Source organism: Pygocentrus nattereri, chromosome 28 (genome assembly GCF_015220715.1).
Source record: "Pygocentrus nattereri isolate fPygNat1 chromosome 28, fPygNat1.pri, whole genome shotgun sequence".
Lineage (NCBI taxonomy): Eukaryota > Metazoa > Chordata > Actinopteri > Characiformes > Serrasalmidae > Pygocentrus > Pygocentrus nattereri.
The window spans coordinates 4,161,574-4,178,573 of NC_051238.1; the positions used below are offsets into that span (position 1 = coordinate 4,161,574).

At 42.8% G+C, this 17,000-nt stretch overlaps 1 protein-coding gene across 3 annotated transcripts in view; it reads left to right on the forward strand.

The window, feature by feature from the left end:
- Window positions 1-14,950, forward strand: part of mindy4 (MINDY lysine 48 deubiquitinase 4) — a 36,151-nt gene extending 21,201 nt beyond the window's left edge. For all 3 annotated transcript variants that reach the window (XM_037535617.1, XM_017722376.2, XM_017722374.2), the window contains 10 exons: window positions 778-866; window positions 1,120-1,221; window positions 1,306-1,369; window positions 4,980-5,045; window positions 5,233-5,300; window positions 5,399-5,462; window positions 9,931-10,092; window positions 10,198-10,378; window positions 12,711-12,795; window positions 14,632-14,950. In XM_037535617.1, the coding sequence (XP_037391514.1) occupies window positions 778-866; window positions 1,120-1,221; window positions 1,306-1,369; window positions 4,980-5,045; window positions 5,233-5,300; window positions 5,399-5,462; window positions 9,931-10,092; window positions 10,198-10,378; window positions 12,711-12,795; window positions 14,632-14,680 (930 nt within the window). In that variant the 3' untranslated portion in view covers window positions 14,681-14,950. The remainder of the gene's footprint in view (window positions 1-777; window positions 867-1,119; window positions 1,222-1,305; window positions 1,370-4,979; window positions 5,046-5,232; window positions 5,301-5,398; window positions 5,463-9,930; window positions 10,093-10,197; window positions 10,379-12,710; window positions 12,796-14,631) is intronic.
- Window positions 14,951-17,000: the final 2,050 nt, after the last annotated feature.

Consider the following 17,000-nt stretch of genomic DNA (forward strand, 5'->3'; position numbering starts at 1 on the left):
GCTTTTGCACAGTTTTGCATGCTGAGTTGCTCTGAGCGGCGCTAACTAACCAAAAGTAGTTCAGTTAGTTTTTATTTGCATGATTACATGAATGAACTCAGATGCTTATAACACATTATAAACAGTATCCAGGGTCTGCATGGTAGAACTGTAAAAGGTCCTCAAACTGGGCTGGAGAGTGAGAGAGCGCGAGAGAGAGCGCGAGAGAGAGCGAGAGAGAGAGCGAGAGAGAGAGAGAGAGCGAGAGCGAGAGAGAGAGAGAGAGCGAGAGAGAGCGCGAGAGAGAGCGCGAGAGAGAGAGCGAGAGAGAGAGAGAGAGCGAGAGCGAGAGAGAGAGCGAGAGAGAGAGCGAGAGAGAGAGCGAGAGAGAGCGAGCGAGAGAGAGCGAGAGAGAGAGCGAGAGAGAGAGCGAGAGAGAGCGAGAGAGAGCGAGAGAGAGAGAGCGAGAGAGAGCGAGAGAGAGCGAGAGAGCGAGAGCGAGAGAGAGAGCGAGAGAGAGCGAGAGAGAGAGCGAGCGAGAGAGAGAGCGAGAGAGAGCGAGCGAGAGAGAGAGAGCGAGAGAGAGCGAGAGCGAGAGAGAGAGCGAGAGAGAGAGCGAGAGAGAGAGCGAGAGAGAGCGAGCGAGAGAGAGCGAGAGAGAGCGAGAGAGAGCGAGAGAGAGAGCGAGAGAGAGCGAGAGAGAGCGAGAGAGAGAGCGAGAGAGAGCGAGAGAGAGCGAGAGAGAGAGAGAGAGAGCATGCCATGACGTGTATGTAAGTGATTATGCCGTTTGACCAGGGAGGGCCGTGCGGCGTGCTTGCTGCTGTCCAGGCCACTGTTCTCCAGAAGCTTCTGTTTGAAAGAACAATCAGTGACTCATCATCTGAGTAAGTGCCGTCAAGCATCAATCATCTTCCTTCTTCATGTCATTTAGACCAGCTTACTTCATTTAGAGGAAATTTGCTACATCTGCAATATTGAGTTATTACGCTGTTGTTTGGGTTTGATTGGATTGGTTTTCATAAAGGGGCCAGTGTTTATGACTAAGGTGTATTTTGAGTTTGGACAATTGTATTTCACCAATTGCTAAGCGTCACAAGAGGATGTGCGTTTAAATTATACGGAATTTAATTTGACCAGGAGGCTGCGGGTTTCAGACGCTGTAAGGACAAAGTGCCTGACCGAGGCTGTGGCTGAAATCCTGTGGAGAGCCGGAGACAGGAAGAAAGCCACTGTTGCCATGTAAACAGCTGAATTATTTACTATGAGACTGACTGCTGTTTTCTTTTGGGAGCAGCTCCTTACCTGCATATGGTCTCTTTACAGAAACTCGGGCAGAAGTCTGTTCACGCCAGTGGGCCACTACAGATCCGAGGGAGTTCTTGAGACGGTAAAAAAGTTAGCATTGATTATTGCTCGTAAAGGGTGCAGAGACACTGCTGAGAATAAAAGGTCCACAAAATTTGTGTTCATGTGTTAGACATCACCACAACATGCTTGTCCAGAAAATGATCTTTTGTTCTGACATCAGTGTCCAGAGACTCATGGCAATATCAGGTTTTCTGTTGGCGGAATGAAACCAATAAAAAATTGAACAAAGGCAAAGTGAGAGCCAGAAGAGTTCATGTAAAATAGAGCCGTGTGCTAAGTAGTATAGGTCATAGGCCTTGAATGATAAAGACATCATTCTACTCAAATTACTGAGCAACTCTTTTACAGTTTAGCTGTTTACAGCTTATGTTTTAGGTTAGGTTTTAATTAACGTGAATTCCTTAACGCTTCTTTGTTTTAAATCTCCTGCTTTTAATGTGTTCGCTATGCTGTCGTTTTCATCTCAGGACAGCTGTCTCTTTGGAGAGGTGTGAATTGTTTTCATAGCGGGGATTTCACCACTCTCCTTTCACCCCTGTTGCTCACTAGTAGCTCAAAGCAGAGTCCAAACAGAGAGCCAACGTTGTCCTAGTTAAACTGATAATAAAGTTACAGGGGAAAATAATCTATTATTTGATTATATTAATTAGAAATATCCACAGGAGGGATGCGCCAAAATACAGTAATGGCCCAAAATATGTGGACACTCTTAATTATGGAGTTCAACCACACCCATTTCTAACAGGTGTGTAAAATCAAGCACATAGCCTCACAGTCTCCACTGGCAATACAGTTGGTCGTACTGAAGAGGTCAGTGACTCTAAACGTGACTCTGTCTTGGGATGCCAACTTTGCCTCAAGTTAGTTTGTGAAATTTCTGTCCTGCTAGGTCTGCCCTTGTTGACTGTAAGTGCTAATTCTAAAATGGAAGCATCGAGGAGCAACAACAGCTCAGCAACGAAGCATTCAATCACATAAACACACAGAGCAGGGCTGCCAATTGCTGAAACATGTAGTGTGTAAAAGTCACCTATCCTCTGCTGCATCACTCACTACAGAGTTCCAGACTACTTCTGGAAGCAACATCAGCACAAGACCTATGGGTCAGGATCTTCATGAAATGAAGTTTTAGTGGCCGAGCAGCTTCACACAAGCCTAAAGCTAAACTATATTTCCAAAAGTATTTGCTTGTCTGGCTTCGCACGCATATGAACTCGAGTGGCATCCCATTCCTAATCCATAGGGTTTAATATGATGTCGGCCCACCCTTTGCAGCTATAACAGCTTCTACTCTTCTGAGAAGGCTTTCCACAAGGGTTAGGAGTGTGTTTTTTGACCATTTTTTGACCGTTCTTCTGTAATTCATCCCGAAGGTGTTCTATCGGGTTGAGGTCAGGACTCTGTGCAGGCCAGTCAAGTTCTTCCGCACCAAACTGGCTCATCCGTGTCTTTATGGACCTGCTTTGTGCACTGGTGCGCAGTCATGTTGGAACAGGAAGGGGCCGTCCCCAAACTGTTCCCACAAAGTTGGGAGCATGAAATTGTCCAAAATCTCTTGGTGCTGAAGCATTAAGAGTTCCTTTCACTGGAACTAAGGGGCCGAGCCCAACTCCTGAAAAACAGGAGTTCCATTCCATGAAGCTCTCTACGCTGTTCTTGAGCTGATCTGAAGGCCACATGAAGTTTGGAGGTCTGTAGTGATTGACTCTGCAGAAAGTTGGTGACCTCTATCACGGTACCATTCACTGAGCTCCTGAGAGCGACCCATTCTTTCACTAATGTCTGTAGAAGCAGTCTGCAGGCCTAGGGGCTCGGCTTTATACACCTGTGGCCATGGAAGTGATTGGAACACCTGAATTCAATGATTTGGGTGGGTGAATGAAAACTTTTGGCAATACAGTGTATGTTCACATTACAAGCCTCATTGCTCAAATCCATTTTTTTCCTCAAATCCGACTTCTCTGACACAAAGCTTCACACTCGTTTAGGTAAGTGATTCAAATCTGTCATTAATGTGAACGAACCGGCGTCCTGAAATGACCTTTATGTGCACATCCTACTCACTGCATCATCAGCACTAACTTATGAGCAGAACGAGCTTCGCTGTGAAGATCATTAACTCTCATCAGCTCTCAGCTTCATTTTTAGAGCGAGACAACCTATACCTATCTGGTATACGTATCTAGGACCACATATAAAAGTGACTCAGGTCGAATTTGAAAAGATCAGATTTGCGTGTCCACACAGCCTTGAAAACGTCAGATCTGAGTCACATTAGGGCAGAAAATCAGATTTGTGCCACTTCATCCAGGTAATGTTAACGTAGCCTAAGATCACAGTGTGCAGTGCCAACCTTTGGTTAGAGTGGTGTAAAGCTCACTGGTACTGGACTCTGCAGCTGTGGAAATGTGTTCTCTGGAAGGATGAATCACGCTTCACTGTCTGGCCGTCTGGTGTTCATATCTGGGTTTGGTGGACGCCAGGAGGACGCTAACTACTCGAATGCATAGTGCCAAAGTTTGGTGTAGGAGGGATAATGGGCTGGGTCTCTTTTTTTTCTTTTCAGAGTTGGGGCCCCTTAGTTTCAGTGAAGGGTGATGTTAATGCTCCAGCATACAGTGACATTTTACACAGTTATATGCTTCCAGCTTTGTGACAGTGGTTTGGAGACTGTTTTCTGTTCCAGCATGACTGAGCCCCTCTGCACAAATTGAGCTCTGTAAAGACATGGTTTGACGAGTTTGGTATGGGGGAACTCCAGAACCCTGACCTCGACCCCAAAACATCTTACTGTTCCTGACCTCACAAATGCTCTTAGAAATAATGCCGAAAACTTTCCAGAAGAGTGGAGGCTGTTTTAGCTGCAAAGAGGGGCAAGTCCATATTAATGCCCAAGGTTTTAGAGTGGGACATCCAACAAGCTCAAATAGGTGTGATAGTCACTTAACCACATACTTTCGTCCATATAGTGCACTTCTGCCCTATCAACCAGGTCGTCTCACATTTGTTGCCACTGTGTCTAAAAAGATACCATGTAGGGCGGCACAGTATATTATTTGCTCATTATTTTTGTAGTACCAATGTTGTAGAAGGTGGCATGCTGTTTAACAAACCCCTGTTGTTTGGTTCTGTGTATATCCTGACCAATCACAGATGCTCCAGATGAGTTTCTGTGGCCTTTTGGGTGCACCGAGACATTTGCATGATCCGACAAACAAATCATTTCATTCAGGCCGATCGTTTATCAAGCATACATCAGCATATTTTATATGTCACGATAGGGTACTTTGCCTATATCTTGCAGCCGTAAAGGGGAACTCTGAAACATCTATATATTTCTATGGTTAACATGTAAATAAAGTCATTCAATATGGTTTGATGTGAGATGTTCCGAGAAGGTGCAGGCAAAATAAAAACCAAATTTTTTAGATATACCACTATTTTACCACCATCACCACCACTGTAAAGAAGTCTCTACCTTGAACCATTTCATATCAGACCATCCTGGATATTTATATGTTGAATAATTGGTGGAATTCTCCTTTAATATCATGCTATCCATCATGCTACCCGTAGTCAGGTTCTTACTTCCTTTGTCTGATTACGCTTCTTGTCTGTTTTTGTCTCAGATCACCTGCGTCGACGTTGAGAGTTTAGATGGCCTAAAACTGCTGGTAGAACAGAACGTCCAACAGGTAAAGCTGCAATGTAACATTGTGTTGAGTTTCGTTTATCTCTGACCAGTGAATGAAGCATCTTTTACAGTAGACATAATCTTGCATCATGTATGGAGTTCATTGAGTACAGTAATTGTGTGGTGCTCTCTTGTTCTCTCCGTTTCCTGAGCTTACCGGGCCATTGCGTGTTTTGTGCTCTGTTCAGTTTGAATCAGGTCCCTTCGGCTGCATCCTGTTCATCATCTGCGCCATCCTTTCCAGAACGATTCCGATGTAACGCTCCATTAGTTTCAAACAGACTTCAGCACTTAAAATAGACCCATTTATAGTTTGAGACAGTCAGGTAATTAATTTCTCCTTTTCTGTTACAGGGTAAGGAGGGACATGGACGTGCCCACCTCCACTCTCATCGGCGCGCACGGCTACTGCACACAGGTCAGCTTATGAATCGTAGGTGATTTAGTCCTTCTCAGAACTGCTGAACTGACTAATAAGCGGAAAACTGCCTTTTCACTGAACCCTGTTGACTTGGCACACATCTCCAGCAGAGGGCGCTCACCAGTCCAAAACGACTCACTCGTTATGTGCAGTTACTGTTCACTGCTGCCTTGTGCTTCCTCTGACTGGCCACTTTATTAGAAACACCTACCTTGTACTTCCTCCCACTGGCCACTTTATTAGAAACACCTACCTTGTACTTCCTCCCACTGGCCACTTTATTAGAAACACCTGCCTTGTACTTCCAGTCACTGGCCACTTTATTAGAAACACCTACCTTGTACTTCCTCCCACTGGCCACTTTATTAGAAACACCTGCCTTGTACTTCCTCCCACTGGCCACTTTATTAGAAACACCTGCCTTGTACTTCCAGTCACTGGCCACTTTATTAGAAACACCTACCTTGTGCTTCCATTCACTGGCCACTTTATTAGAAACACTTTCTACAGAGACTTGATCATCAGAAAGAATTGAAATAAATAACTTGAGTGTCATCAGCGTAGCTATGAAAATTTATGCTACGTTTCCCTAAGGCATCACCTAGAGGTAGCACCTATAAAGATAAAAACAAAAGCCCTAAAACTGAACCTTGAGGTACTTCACAAGAAAAGATGAATGATTTCCCATTGAAACCATGAAGTGCCTTTTACCTAAATATGGTCTAAAAGTGTGCTCAAGAGCCTGACCCAGCATGTAATTAAACCAGAATAGAAGGATTTTGTGCATCAGCGCTGAGCCTGAGGTCGTTCACAATGCAAAGCAATGATGTCTCTGTACTATGGTTAGAACGACAAAACAAACTGAAACTTCTCATATTGTTTAATATTAGATATGCATTTAATTAACAGTAGGTCTGACATTTAGTTACTGCAAATGTGGGTAAAAAAAAGATAATCATGTACCGATCAGGCATTACATCCTTGTTTCTGCGCTCACTGTCCACTTTATCAGCTCCACTTACTGTATAGCTGCACTCTGTAGTTCTACAGTTACAGACTGTAGTCCATCTGTTTCTCTGATACTCTGTTACCCTGTTCTTCAGTGCAGTAACGCTGACGTGGTGGTGGTGTGTTAGTGTGTGTTGCGCTGGTCTGAGTGGATCAGACACAGCAGTGCTGCTGGGGTTTTTAAACACCTCAGAGTCACTGCTGGACTGAGAACAGTCCACCAACCAAAAATATACAGCCAACAGCGTCCTGTGGGCAGCGTCCTGAAATGATCTTCATCCTACTCTGTAATGTCATGTGAATGAATCACTGCATCATCAGCACAAACTAACGAGGAGAACGAGCTTCGCTGAGAAGATCATTAATGTTTCTAGGCCTTAACTTCTTTTCGGTAACGCCATGGTAACACTGAATGATGGTCCATGCGCAGTATATAAAAAGCACATGAACACAGGGCCACGAATCTGATCCATATCTGATCTAGGACCATATATGAAAGTGGCTCAGGTCAAATGATCAGATTTGTGTCCACACAGCCTGAAAACACCAGATCTGAGTCACACCAGGGCAGACAATCTGATTTGTGCCACTTCAACAGGGTAATGTGAACGTAGCCTGAGTTTCTTTAGAACAGAGCAACAACTTTTTTTTTTTTTACATCTTAAAGACTTAATTAGACAGAAATTAAATTCCCCTTTAATTCCACTCATCCTTATTTTAAGTCTTTGGCTGTGGTCAAACTGAATTCCTGTTTCAGGGCACTATCAGGTGCGCTGACCATTTTCTCTTTGCATCTGAGCAGTAAAACTGGAATTTCAAAGTGATTTTGAGACACTGCAGCCTCCGACAATGTGCTCTTCGTACTGTGCAGCAGACAGAGGAACATGACTCAGCTGCTGAGCCACTAAATAAAAACTCATAGTAGTAGTTAAAAACAAAGACATATGTCTTTACATCCCACTGCTCATCTTACAGCAACACTGATGCTCTTATCTACTTTCTAGCATCTATGGCTGTGAATAAGAAGCCAACTTCAATCTCACTTGAGCAGCTAATGTCTAATGGTGTGTTTATGTGATTAATGACTCAGGCTGTCAATTAATAACTTGTAAATTCATGTGTTTATTTATATGTTTTCACTGCTATTTAATAAACTAAATAGCTCACCTTTATATAGAGGGGCAGTTGTGGACTTGTGACCAGGGTTGTGACAGGTTGCCAGTTCGATCCCTCGAGCCGACAGTACGTGACTGAAGTGCCCTTGAGCGAAGCACCTAACCACCCAAAGGGCTCCGTTTTGGGCACAGCCTTTGTCCTTCAACATTTACTGTAAAATCTCCCGTCCTCAGTGCCTGTAGAGCTTTTCTTTCCTGTTTCTGTCTGTAGGGCATGAGGTACGTGTTTTGCAGGACACATTCAGATTCGAGTAAGGCAGCCTGACAGTGTAATACAGTCCAGGGCTTGACCTAATCTGTGTTTAGAAAACAATGAATGGTAGTTTAGTCTGAGTGAGTATCAAATCAAATCAAATCAAATTTATTTGTGGCGCTTTTTACAACGGATGTTGTCACAAAGCAGCTTCACAGAATTCCAGAAAAGACAGAGTTTTAACAAGAATGTAAGAAATGTAAAAATGTAAAAGCTTTAAAAACTTAAAACCCCCTGGGGATCAAGCCAGGGGGCGACAGTGGCAAGGAAACCTTGGGAGGAACCAGGCTCACCGGGGGGGACCCATCCTCCTCTGGTCAAACTACCTACAAGTGATTATACTACTAATATTAATAGCAGTAATATTGGTAGTAGGAATAGCTGGGAGTCTATGACAACATCACTGTAGGGTGGGCAGCTAGTCCAAGGCAGGTGGTGGTAGCTGGGCGTGGGCAGCTGGTCTGAAGTGGGCAGCAGGAGGGCTCGACAGTCAGTCGTCCTTCAGTGTCCGGCCGGACATGTGGGCAGTTGTGTACTCTGAGAAAAGCAGGGAGATGGAATTAGTTTTATTCTGTCTGTTTGTACGTAAAACAGGGAATGTGAACATTCCCAGAGTGTGGCTAACGACTCCGGCAGATCTATGACATCTAGACTATAACATCTTAGCTAACAGGAGAGAACCAGACACACAGACACGGCAGCACTCTGAAACAGTTCGGCATCCCTCCACTCCACCATCCACAAACCTGAGTGACCGCGTGCGAGCGGCGGGACGACAGCACCAGCGTCTCAATTTACTATAATTCCCTCTGTCCATGGACCCCTGGATCTGCTGCCTTTATCTAGGGGGAACATTAGCTACCAAAAGCTAAACTGAACAAGTGAGTTTTCAGCCTAGTCTTAAAGATTGAGACTGTGTCTGAGTCCCGAACAGTTTCTGGAAGGTCATTCCAGAGTTTGGGGGCTTTATAAGAAAAAGCTCTTCCCCAGCTGAAACCTTCTGAATTCTGGGGACTATTAATAAGCAAGCGCTCTGGGATCTGAGTGGTCATGATGGCTCATAATGGGAAATAAGTTATTGTAAGTATATCTGTAAGTGATCGGACTTGCTTCTTATTTATTAAAATGTAGGAGATGTTCCGTTACGTTGAATTTCAAATTCCATGTTTTGTTGATTGTCTAAGTGAAAGCAAGTTAACACATCCTGTACAGAGCACACACTTCTGCACAATAATATTTGGAAAATAAAAATGAAACATAAAATGTGGGCTATGCAGAAGAAATTGTCCATTTTATGTTATAAGGGTTCCAATATGTTAAATAAAAAAAATAGCAATTGTGCTCTGGAATTTGCAGAAGAATGCCTTGTATAAGTGTGTTCTCTGTAGAGGATGTGCATTTTCATTAAAATCATCACTTAGAAGACCTTTGCATACGACCGTATGTACATTGTAATGAGGAAATATAGAGGTTCAGCTTTTCAAAGTGATTTATTTCTCTTGTAAATCGCTACAGATCAATGCAGTGGACTGTAAATGGTTTAAATGAGCATAAAGTTTATTATGGACTTTTAATAAGGTCTCAGTCTGAACATCCTCCAGCTGTACGGACATCATCAGCACCACAGTCAAACTCATCCCAGACTGGATTGAGCGTGTCGGGTGTCTCTGCTCTCACGGCTCTTTCAGTGGGATTTCGGGGATCATCCAGTGCTGTGGAACCAGCACCGAACGCTCTGAGCTGTTGGAGCTTCACTGACGAAAATCCCGCTGCACAGTTCCGACGGATTCACTCTTATTGATGTGGAGAACGCGGAACGCTCTGCTCAGGGGTCTCATCTCCTCTCAGACTGAAGGGAAACAGTCAGAAACTCTAAGGCCCCTCTTTCAATTGGATTGTGATTGGCCCCTAGGCGCCTCACGGTTGTAAAAACATTGTGCTTTGAAATCAGATGAATCTTTTTGAACCACCCTGTATTGTACAAAGCTGTTAATGTGTCATTTCTTAATTCTTCTCCTTTTTTTTAAAGGAACTGGTGAACCTGTTGCTGTGTGGACGGGCAGTTTCAAATGTCTTCGATGATGAAATGAAGCTGGACTCAGGAAATGGGAACTTCACCCTTCTGAAGGGGATCAAAGAGCGCTGTAACATTGGATTGCTCTCTTTGTTTGAGCATTACAACATATGTAAGGTAAGAATCCTGCAGCGCTGTTTGAGGTATGTGGAGTGTTCCAAACATCTTAAGTACCACCAACAAAAGAAGCATGTTAAGTGTGATTTGCTGATTTTCCTCTAGGTGGGCTCTTACCTGAAGACGCCCAGGTTTCCGCTGTGGGTGGTGTGCAGTGAGAGCCATTTCAGTGTGCTGTTCTCGCTGTATGAAGACCTGGCGTCCAGCCCGTGGAGCCCCAGGGAATTTGACCTGTATTACTATGACGGTCTGGCGAACCAGCAAGAACCGATCAGATTAACAGTCTGTGAGTTTGGGTTGCTCTAACTCTCAGCACTGCATAGTTCTGTTTATGTGCTTTTCTAAGACTTCTGAGTCAGAGTAGATGAAGGATTAAAACGTTTCGAACCCGGGTGTGTCACTCCTGACGTGTTCACAGCTGTTTGAGTTCGGTACACTGAGCTCCAGCAGACCCCAACTACGCTGCGTCTGACCACCAGATCACAGCGGCTAAACACATGGCAAAAAATGGTATCTTGTCAAGTAAAATGATCTTAAATATAGGCAAAAAGTCTAATATTAGTCATCTTGAGATTATTGAAAGCTTAATTTTAGGTTATTTAACTTATTTCTAGGGATTTTTACTGGTTTAAGTAATTTTATCAAGTAAAACGATCTCATTGTGTTGGCAGATAATTGTACTTGTTTTAGGAAATGTGCTTGAAACTATCAGAATTATCTGCCAGTATAGTGAGATCATTTTACTTCATAAAATTACATAAATACGGGTAAAAAATGGCTAGAACTGAACTAGATAATCTTTCAGTAAGTGCACGACCATCTCAAAATGGGAGAAATTAGATATATCACCTAGCTTTAAGATCGTTTTACTTGTCAAGAGATCATTATTGGCAGTGCAGTACTGTCCAGGATTGTTTAAGTCTATGTTCATACAGCAGGTAAAAGTGGCCCAAATCTGATTTTCCCACAAAAAAAAAAAAAAAATTTTTTGTTTGGCTGTTCAGATTATCTTTAAATGTGATCTGCATGTGACATCAGTCTGAACAGATCGGCTCCTAAACCGACTCACGTGCTAAAGATCAGAGCTTCATGTGACTCATCCAGAGGTAAACAGTCATGACGACCAGCGAACGCCAGTCGCTCCCTGAGCTTTCCGTTTCCCCTTCACCAGCGTCACAGGAGCGATTCTGAAGTTCCAGTGGTTGACAGCTGCGCTCATCACCCACAGTGTGTTTGAGTTCACCGTAAAAAAGGGCTCGTCATTCAGTCACGGCCACTTCTTTGAGTTGTGAGCGTCTTTAAACTTTTCTTTGACGCTGCAGCCTCGTCTCCTCTGGCTGCGCTCAGCCGTTTTCCTCGAAACCTCTTCAAGCCCGGAACGGTTACGATACGCCTCCTCTAATTTTTTGGTACAGAAACATCAGCCTAAACGTTTATGAGCCTCAGCAGCGCAAAATTATGATGAATGTCAAGTTGGACTCACGCAAAAGTCGCGTGAATTCCGATCTGGCTGTTCAGTCGGAGTCACATTGCCGCAGATCGGATACGTATCGGATCTCAGGACCACATATGAAAGCGTCTCAAATCGGAATTGAAAATGTCAGATTCAGTGTTCATTTTCAGTGTAATTTTCTGCTCCACATAGTTTTCTGACCCTAAAAATTGATGATTATGATTTGTATTTAAGGGCTGTTTTTACTGTAAATCAAATAGCGTGGTCTCTGACTTTTACACAGTACTGGGTATTTAGCAGAAAATGACCTAAAAGCTCCAACAAATCTGCGTGACTGTTTTTCCCCGTCTCCAAAGTTCAGTCTGAGAAGCTGGTTGATGATTTTCTGAACTAATCAAACCCATTCAGTGGTGCTGAGGTCATGACTCTGGGGTGGTCAGTCCATCGTCCAGCTTCTTTGTTTGACGTGTCCGTCTCCTTTTCTCAGTGAGGTTCTTCTTGATCAGCTCCACATCTTTTCAGACCCACAGTGCTGAGTGGTCTTCTCACAGTGGAAGGATGGACAGAAACACCTGTGGATGTTTTCAGATCTGAAGCAGCTTGATGTTCTCCTCTCTCTCAGAGATCAAAGCTTTCAATGCTGTTTATCTGATGGAGCAGTTTTGAGGTCGACCAGCTCTTCCAGGTGGTTGTTAGGAGTCCGATATTATCTGTGGCTTTTAAGCATTTTGTGTAAACTCCAGTTTTGGAAACAATTTTTTCCACTTATTTTCACTTCAGTTCCTTCTTTAGGCAAATTGATTATTTTATTATTTAAATCTTTTTTCCTAAAAAAAGAATAAGTTGTATTTCATGGTCCTTTTGACTGGCAATGAAGGAAACAGTAATACCTTTAAATACATTTCAAACACACTCTTGATGTGGTTTGCCTCCATTTTTTACTAAAATTATTGAGATGTTTTGGATCATTTGAACATTGAGCATTCATCAAATACACAAAGAACCACTGTGAATAGTCAGAAATCTCACAGCACACTGTAAAACATTCAGTACTTGGTAGGAGGCTTATTTGCATATTACACAATTCTGTGCTACCAGTATTGCAAAGGTTAATTTGATGATAACGATAAAGGAATGATGCAAGTTTTCTTCCATGTTTGTTCAGATCCAGGTTCTGCTGTGAAGCCCTCTGGTTCTGAGGATGTGGACACGGACCTTATACCCCCTTTAGAGCTCTGCATCCGGACCAGGTCAGTCTGTCAATCAGTTAACGTCAGTGGCTCCTAATAATCAACACCAAACTCCAGCTGATTCAGTGATGAGTGTCATCAGCCAAAGTATTGGATGGAGCTCCATCACTCCAAAGATCACAGTTCCACTGCTCCATAGTCCAGTGCTGGCAGGCTTTATATCCCCCTAGCCCACACTTGGCATTGGGCGTGGTGAGCTTTGGCTCATGGGCTGCTGCTCCAGAGCGTCCCATTCTACTGCTTGATGTAGTAGGTTATCTAAAACTGCCCATTCGCTTGAACTGGACACCTGGCGCACTCCCATAGATCGTTGTTGGGGAGGGGGTGGGAGCACACATAGCAGTGCTTGCTGGGAACTGTAGTGCAGTTCATGGTGAAATGGGCTAATATTAATTGAAAACTGAAATAATTTTGCAGGCCGAATGTGACTGTGCCACGGGCCTGACTTGGGTACTAGATTATATAAGCTATGTGTGTGCAATTAAGCACTTATGTACCCTAAAGAAGCTGAATACATCTACAAAATAACCAAACAGCCCTTTAAATGAGTAAAATGTTTGTTGTTTGGTGTCAAACTCAGCACTTATAATGGGATAACATTTTGAAGTTAGTGCCTGGCTATTCAGAACTGACTTGGAGTGAGTGGTCCTTTAAAATTTTGAGGCATCACTTCACACTGTAGGTCAAGGCATCCAAGCAATAAGCGTTTGGTCTTTTGGTAACATTTTATTTTAGGTGGCAGTTATAAGGCTGTTGCAGTGCCCTACTTAAAACATATTAAGCTAATAGCCGCCCATAGTCTGCCCAGTACTACTTTATTAGGAAATTACTAGGGTGGATTAAAGGGTCCACGTCATGGACAACCAAATTCTCCTCACTTTTTCTTTCAAATTTTCAAAATATACTGTTCACTCTGAAGTGTATATGGTCTATATGTGGAAATTAAGCTGCAAATGGGCTGTTTTCAATTCACTGTTTTTGTGATGTCACAAAAACCAACACATTTACATATTTCTGGCTATTCAGCATTTGTGCAGTGCAACTCTGCCCATACACATTGAAGTTATAAAGAAGAGCAGCCGATCAGAACGGAGGTCATTCACATATCAGTCCGTGACAGATAACAGCCTGTTATCCAATAAGGGATAATAAGGGATAATAAAATACAAGGCGAATGTAGGATAAGGGCTTTTTTTCACAGCATTTTCTAGAGGACTGTTATTTGTGTACCTAATAATCTTGTTCATAACCCACATCTGAGCATTGTGTCTATTGATTCGTACCAATATCCCTGCAAATCCGTCAGTAAATCACTAATTGATTCTTATCAGTACTTTAGAAATCATCACTCAGCTCTGAATAAAGACAAACGGGCTGTTTTTAGTTACGTTCACACATAAGACGGTGCGAATGTCTGCTGGGTAGGCCTCATGGGAACGTGAGTCTTTATGGACTGTGCTGACTAACAGAGCCTGTGTACTTCAAACATTAGATAAAGTCAGATCGTCTTAGCGACGCTCTAGTTCATACAGATATACACGTTATTATGATCTGGAACATGCTTGATTCACGGTTGTTATCACTTAGTAAAGTAATAGTAACAGGTAGCTAGTTCATTACCAGCGACTGGCTTGATAAGACTTAAAACCCACATTACGAGCGCATTATAACGGCCACCTATAATGAAGTATTGCTGGTCATTCATTGGTAAGAAAACCTCCTGTCTGAGCTTCTGAATAACATGTGAGACCCATTGGCTCTGAACTAGTCGGGCATCTGCAGAGTTAAACTGAAAAAGCAAAGTAAAAGTCTGCTAATGTGTTTTGTGCTTTCCAGATGGGCAGATGCCGGCGTGAGCTGGAACGAGAGCGAGCCGATTCTTTGATCGACCAGAATAATGGTCGTTATTCCACAACGACGCTGCTGTTATGGCTGAAGCTGAACACTAGCCGCTGATGAATTTTTCATTTGTTTTCTGTGCCGTTTTTGCATTTTTTGTGCTGTTTTTGCGAATGTATAACCAGACTTTCATGGTATGCTGCTTTTTGTTGCCTTCACTTTTTGTTCTTGGCCTTCTTTACTATTTCTGCCATACACATGTACACATTGTTCAGTTTTTTTCAGCTTATTTATTAAAGAAATGTTTTTTTTTGTACTTCTGCCGTTTGGAGTTGATTTTAACATCGGTCAGGTCAGTTATTCTGTTATACTTCACGTCTACTCACTTTCATTGTTTGCATTACATTCCTTTGTTTGCGCAGCGTCACTTTATGCAGGTACGTCCTGGGAAATTTCACTATTTGCCAGATAATGAATTGTTACGACTGTTCGATAGAAGAGAAGATGAAAGATGTTTCTGGGCAACACTGGTTTAAGTTATCCAGCCAACTGATAAAATATGCGGAACGCTGTCTATTACAGTCCACAGGTACTAAGCAGGTGAGTGTGAGGTAAGTACAAACTCCAGAATAAGATCATCGTTTTGGGGAACATGAGAATTTCCAAGGTAGTCTAACTAAATAACACCTAAAGGCTCAACAGGGTCTTGCTATTAAAGGATAATGTCTGCGTAATCCAGTGTGTGAGGTGTAAACGGAGAGATTCAGAGCGGTTTGGTGTGAAGTGGTTCAGGCGTCTTCACAGTGGGTGTGATGGGAACCAGGGGTCGCCATGATGACAACACAGATATAGACATTTTATTTACCATCCAGAACCACCAGAGAAGCTACACAGGGAATGTTTTACGCCACATCAACAGCATTTTCATTTCGTAGTGAAAAGACATAAGACATAAGTTTCAGAGCAAAAATCACAAAGCTCATAAAACAGTGTCTCAGACATCCGGCAGTGAATTCATAACCATTTCAAGTAGAAACTTTCTGAGGTGGACGTCTGGTTCCTATCACCGCCACTTTCTCTAGATCAGTGTTTCACGACAAACCACTCTGAATGACTCTGTGTTCATCATCACTGTTTAATTATGCAGAAACTTGGTGGAACTGATGACGGTGAGGTGATAACAGGACGGTGAAGAACCTCAAATATATTTAAAGTGGTACAAATCAATGTCATGCTTAAGCAGGAAAGTAAATCAGAGAGTCCTCCGAGTAATGGATAGTTACATGAAATGACAACACAAATACAAACGTCTAGAACCCAGTACAATCACAGTATTAATCACTTTCCTCTACATACTACATACAACTCTTTGTGCTTTATTTGCTTACAATCTCAATACATCATGTAACTGCCTGCTTCTTTTTACCTAGAATAATTACACAGCGTTTTGGAGTTCTCATTTAATATCTAGAACCTGTTGGGCATTTCAGTGTAATTCATTTAGACTACCTTGGAATTTACCGTCATGGTGCCCAAACTAATCCACTCTCTTAGCAAAAAGGGGTTCTTTGGCATGTAATAATAGTGGAACCCTTTTCAAAAAGGTTTCAATAAAGAACCATCTATAGCACATTCTCCATTAATCTGAAGAACCAATTCATGATGCAAATGATGCAATCATGCAATCATTTCATGGCTCTTTATATAACCATTTTCTTGAATAAAGAACCCATGAAGAACCAACCTTTTTTTAAACAGTAGTGCTTTAGAGTTTGTACCTCACACTTACCTGGTTAATACCCAGAACTCAAAGGACCAAAGTGAAGATGTTCATAAGTGTTGATATCCTGCTACAGTTGCACTGTAAGCTTCATAGTTTTGTGTCCTGTTGAGTTTTAGTTCAGCAGCAGTTCAAAATGCTTTAGTCACAAACTAAACTATAGCAAGTGACTTGCACTGTATTTCCAAAAGTATTCGCTCGTCTGGCTTCACACGCATATGAACTCGAGTGACATCCCATTCTTAATCCATAGGGCTTAATATGATGTCGGCCCACCCTTTGCAGCTATAACAGCTTCGACTCTTCTGGGAAGGCTTTCCACAAGGGTTAGGAGTGTTTATGGGAATTTTTTCATAAACTTCCAGAAGCGCATTTGTGAGGTCAGATACGAGACGAGAAGGCCTGGCTCACAGTCTCCGCTCTTGTTCATCCCAAAGGTGTTCTATGGGGTTGAGGTCAGGACTCTGTGCAGGCCAGTCAAGTTCTTCCACACCAAACTGGCTCATCCACGTCTTTATGGTCCTGCTTTGTGCACTGGTGCGCAGTCATGTTGGAGCAGGAAGGGGCCGTCCCCAAACTGTTCCCA